Source organism: Vanellus vanellus (genome assembly GCF_965231255.1).
Source record: "Vanellus vanellus genome assembly, chromosome: 3".
NCBI classification, from domain to species: domain Eukaryota; kingdom Metazoa; phylum Chordata; class Aves; order Charadriiformes; family Charadriidae; genus Vanellus; species Vanellus vanellus.
Window position 1 is genome coordinate 42,303,851 of NC_138907.1, and position 4,595 is coordinate 42,308,445.

General features: G+C 46.9%; 1 protein-coding gene across 1 annotated transcript; it reads left to right on the top strand.

Moving 5' to 3' along the window:
* Window positions 1–2,611: 2,611 nt before the first annotated feature.
* Window positions 2,612–4,313, top strand: MAP1LC3C (microtubule associated protein 1 light chain 3 gamma; the record flags this gene model as incomplete). The annotated part of the gene is made up of 4 exons (XM_082481050.1): window positions 2,612–2,669; window positions 2,754–2,809; window positions 2,923–3,029; window positions 4,020–4,313. 4 exons carry the CDS (start codon window positions 2,612–2,614, stop codon window positions 4,228–4,230), a joined length of 432 nt encoding a protein of 143 aa, XP_082337176.1. The 3' UTR covers window positions 4,231–4,313.
* Between the last annotated feature and the right edge of the window lie 282 nt (window positions 4,314–4,595).

Here is a 4,595-nt window from a genome sequence, read left to right on the forward strand (position 1 = left end):
ATGTCTTCAGGTGGAATGCGCCAATGTGAAGGACACGCTGTTTCTTTACTGCTTTTAAGCTAACTTCTTTTGAGCCAGACTGTGTATGATTAGGTCCACAAAGCTCAGATTACTTCAGTATAGAGACAACAGATACATCAGAATTCAGTTACACAGCTGCAAAGGTGGGACTTTGGGAGAGGCTATGAGTATAGCAATGAAAATAACTAGATAAGAGATGCAACTCCAAGCTTGTGCATTAATGTTCAGGGACTTACAGGACTCCTATGAGTGCAGTCTTTGGACATTCAAGCAGGTAATATAGAGTAATGATTCCCTTTGGACCTTCTGTTTCTGTTTCGGTAGGGTCCTCTGAGTACTCCATACACACAGAATTGCTCTAACAGTTCATTAAGTATGTGCATGCAAGAAAAACTTACAAGGGAAAGCAGAGATGAAGGAATAAATTCCACATTTGGGTCTGAAACTGGGTATTTCAATGCAGGAGCGAGTGTAGGTGCCAGGTAGTCACACACTAGACCTCCCAGTCTCTCTGCCTGCAGACAGTGAAACACATTACGTTATTAGTCAGCACACGTTAACTAAAGCCTGGGTCTGTGCTTACTCTTAGCTCTCACAAAATTTAGAGCTGTAACTGCTCATCAGGTTCACCGATCACCAGGGAATTATTATTCTTTGGGTCCTCTTCTTATCAGGTATTAATTTTTCTTACAAGCAGCTGCGGTAGGAGCTTATGGTTATGAAAAGAAATCACCTCTCTCTGGAAGCTGGGCCGCTGACGTCTAGACGAAGCCATGCTTTTGTACTTTGTATGCAGTGTGAGGTGACACAGAAAGCAGAGCCCTGGTGTGCCAGGTTCTCTTTTGTCTGCACACAGTGGATCACAGATCTACTGGGCAGAAACCAGCAGGGGTGTGTGGAAGAACCAGTCCACTTCCTGCTTTGGGAACAGCTTTGGGAAGCCCCACAATGACCACAACTCCAAACACACACTCTGTGATCTCCACACATCCTTCTACCACCTACAGGTTTTGTTCCTGTGCTATATGTGGGTCTATGCTGTTTCTTTACCCTTCTAGTTATTCTCCTGTTCCTCAACCTTCTTAAACGCGTGTCTCACCACATTGAGTTATGGCATCGTGCCACTTCTGTGGCTCATGGCCTCCTCTGCTGACACTTCCCCAGTCTGTCATCCCACCTCTACTCAAAAGAACTAAAGTTAGACCCGGCTCTGTAAGACAACCCCTGTGGTTACCTGCCCTGATGCAGAGGTCTGCTAGTGAGGAGCTGTATCCAAACCGCTCCAGCATAGGCTCAAGTCCTCTCTCCAAGCTGAGACCTCTTTCTCATGAACTCCTCAAAGCAAAGATCTTGTCTTCTCTGCACAATTAAATTCATAGTGCCGCATGGGGGAGCTTGTGCTGTGATTAAAGCTGATCACTTCCAGATCAAGGGAAGAGGACAGCTCAGCAGCACTAACGACATCAGCCACTCTGCTCTGGAAAGGCTGGTTGAAAATCATGACATACATATACATAATGCACACGCACTATAATAAAGACGTTCCTTTTCAAAATGGTCTTAGATGACAGTCATTGATTTTGCCTTGAAAAAGCTGCCAAACCCATAACTTGAAAAATGTGACTCATAAACCTTAGAAACTTCTAGTTGCCCTTAGCCTGGTAGATCAAATAAAATGAAAATGGATATATTTTAGAGGCATAAGCAAAGTAAATAAGTAATGGGGATCGATTCCAGCCATCCACTAAGAGGACTTATAAACACAAGAAGCAGCCTTCAGTTAACTTTACTCCCTGCTGGGCCATATCTGGTGGCAAAGACAACTTGACAGCTCTTCTAAAAGCAGGTGAACAAGGAATCAAAAAGGCAGGGAATCTGTCTCATCGTATTTGGCAAATAAATGGACCTGAAGCCTGCTTGGAAACTCTTAAAATCATAACCATGCCTAAGAGACAAAAACAGAGTTTAAAGCTTACCTCCCAACTCATATGGAAAATAAGCAATCTGGTAGCCTGGGGATATGAAAACTGACAGTTTGGGGTTTGATTTTGGTTTTGTTTTTCTAAAACCGAAGAAATAGTTTGAGAGCAGCTTGTAAGTAGGAAGAAGGTCACTGACGTCCTGCACTGGCCATCTGGAAGACAGATTGAGACGGTCGAGCCTTGAGCTGTGTGCCCTTTCGCAACCCTGTAAGGGCAGTGAAAAGTCTCCTCACAAAGCATCATATCGCCTTATATGCAAAGCACCTTGCCGTTTGGGTGGGACGTATCAAAGACAGCAAAGAACGGAAAGGCCGCTGCTCGAACGGGCTAGAGCCGCGGGTTCCTCCGCACCACCTTCCCCGTCGGCGGCGGGGCGGGGCGGGGAGAGCAAACCGGGAGGACCGGGGACGGGGACCGCCCGGGAGCGCGGCGAAGGCCGCCCTTCGCCCCCAGCAGCCGCCGGTCGGCGCGGGCTCTGCCCCCAGCACCGGGCGGAGCGGGGCGGGGTCCGCCCCCATAAGAGACAGGGGCGGCCGCGGCGGCGGGAGCGGCACCGGGAGCGCGGCGGCGGTGGGAAGGAGGGCAGGCAGGAAGGGACGGACGAGAGGATGCAGGCGGCGCCCGGGGCGCAGGCGACGCGCCCGTTCAAGCTGAGGAAGAGTTTGGGTATGGGCGGTGGGGCTGCGCGGCGGCGGCGGCGGCGGGGGGGGGCTGCGCGCACGCGTAACGCTTCTCCTATCTCCCGCGCAGCCACCCGGCTGGAAGAAGTCGCAGGAATCCGGGCGAAGTTCCCAACAAAAATCCCGGTAAGCCTCTATTTTGTTGTCGGAGGCTATTTAAAAGGGAATGCTGGAAGAGGAGGGGGGGAAAGAGGCCTGACTGTTTTGGGTTTTGCTAAGCGTGACTCTAATTAAAACAGGTAATTGTTGAGAGATACCATAAAGAGAAATACCTTCCTCTCTTGGACAAAACAAAGTTTCTTGTTCCCGAGGAGCTGACCATGACGCAGTTCATAACCATCATCAGGTTGGTAGTGCGCACCTGTGGGGCTGTGCAGCAGCTGGGCTTGTTGCTGCCCTTCTCTAGGCAGGGGCGTTCCAGCCCTGTGCTGGAACATCTTGCTTGCTTTGGCGGGGAGGAGGATGATGGTATTAGTCATGGCTTCCCTCTCTTGCAAGTGTTTTCAGAAAATCAACAGCTGTTTTCTCAGGTGCGTTTAGGGAAAAAAATGTGGTCTATGGTTTTTGGGTTCATCAAGACTTCTCTCTTCCCCCTAACAATAATGAGTAAAGAAGATATCAGACTCCTGTTCTGCTTTCTTCTTGCTTGATGAACTTGGTACTGGGGCTCTGTTGTTCTGTTGCTGTTTCTGCCTTGTTCTCCTGCTGCACCTTGCTGAATTTGCTCACGTTCAAAGCAACTCTTAGGTGTGAGTGGCATGAAATGTGCTTTTAAATTATTCTTCATAAAACACTACAGGGAAGAGTCTCTTGAAGTCTTTAGTGATGTTCTCTGACAAAGTAGGAAAGCTATGTGCTTTCCAGACCACTTTTTAAAGTATGGAAAAGATCTTTCTGGATGTATGCATTTGGCTCTTGGATAACTTAAGGTCCTGATCCTCGTATGTAACATCTCCAGGAAGGACTCTTCTTTTGAAGGTGGACTTTAAAATAAGTGTAACTGACTATACTGGAATCTCTTCCTACAGCTGTACTGCAGAAGCTTTGGGTTTCTACTCAGCACTTCTCTCCGGTAATCGGGCATTCAAAGCCCAGGCTCAGTAGCACTCATGGTCTAACAATGTAAGCTTTTCCTCAGAGCACAAGCCTTTCAGCTTCCAAGTGTACAGTTAACTTCCTGCTGCCAAAGACGTTAAACCACATAATGACTTTACACAGCATTTCTTGTACATAGTTCATGCAACTGCTCTGCTTAATGTATTTCATAGACTAAAGTTGAAACCTTCTTGAATTTGCTAATGTTTATTGCTCTATTTCTCCTCCCTTCTTCAATTAGAAGCAGGATGGCTCTAACTGCTACGCAAGCTTTCTACCTGCTGGTGAACAACAAAAGCCTAGCCAGTATGTCCTTGACAATGGCAGAAGTGTACAGGGACTACAAAGATGAAGATGGCTTTGTGTATATGACATATGCTTCCCAGGAGATGTTTGGATGCTTTTTGCCCACTGCTCAAGGGAAAACCATGGAATGCCTTCAAAAAACTTAAGGTTGGGTCCATGTGCTGCAGTGAAGCAGTTTGCTGTGAATCATGCCTGTGACATGAACCTTGGAGATGCTCCTTCCAATATGAGCTCTTGAGCTCTCTAGTGGGGAGTTATGACCCAAAAGCTGGCAGGACCAGCTTAAGGCAGAAATGGTGGTACACTTCCTAAATAATAATTTGGATATATATTTTTATATTTGAAAACACTATGGGGTTTTTTTGGAACTGCACCTCCACTCTCTTGCAACATCAATCTTTATGTAACTGATTTTTAAGGTGTCCTTAAAAGCCTAAGTCTAATAGTAAAATAAAGAAGCTTTTAAGTATTGAGTTGAATGTTAGTGTTAATCGGGGGAAAGACTGTAAAA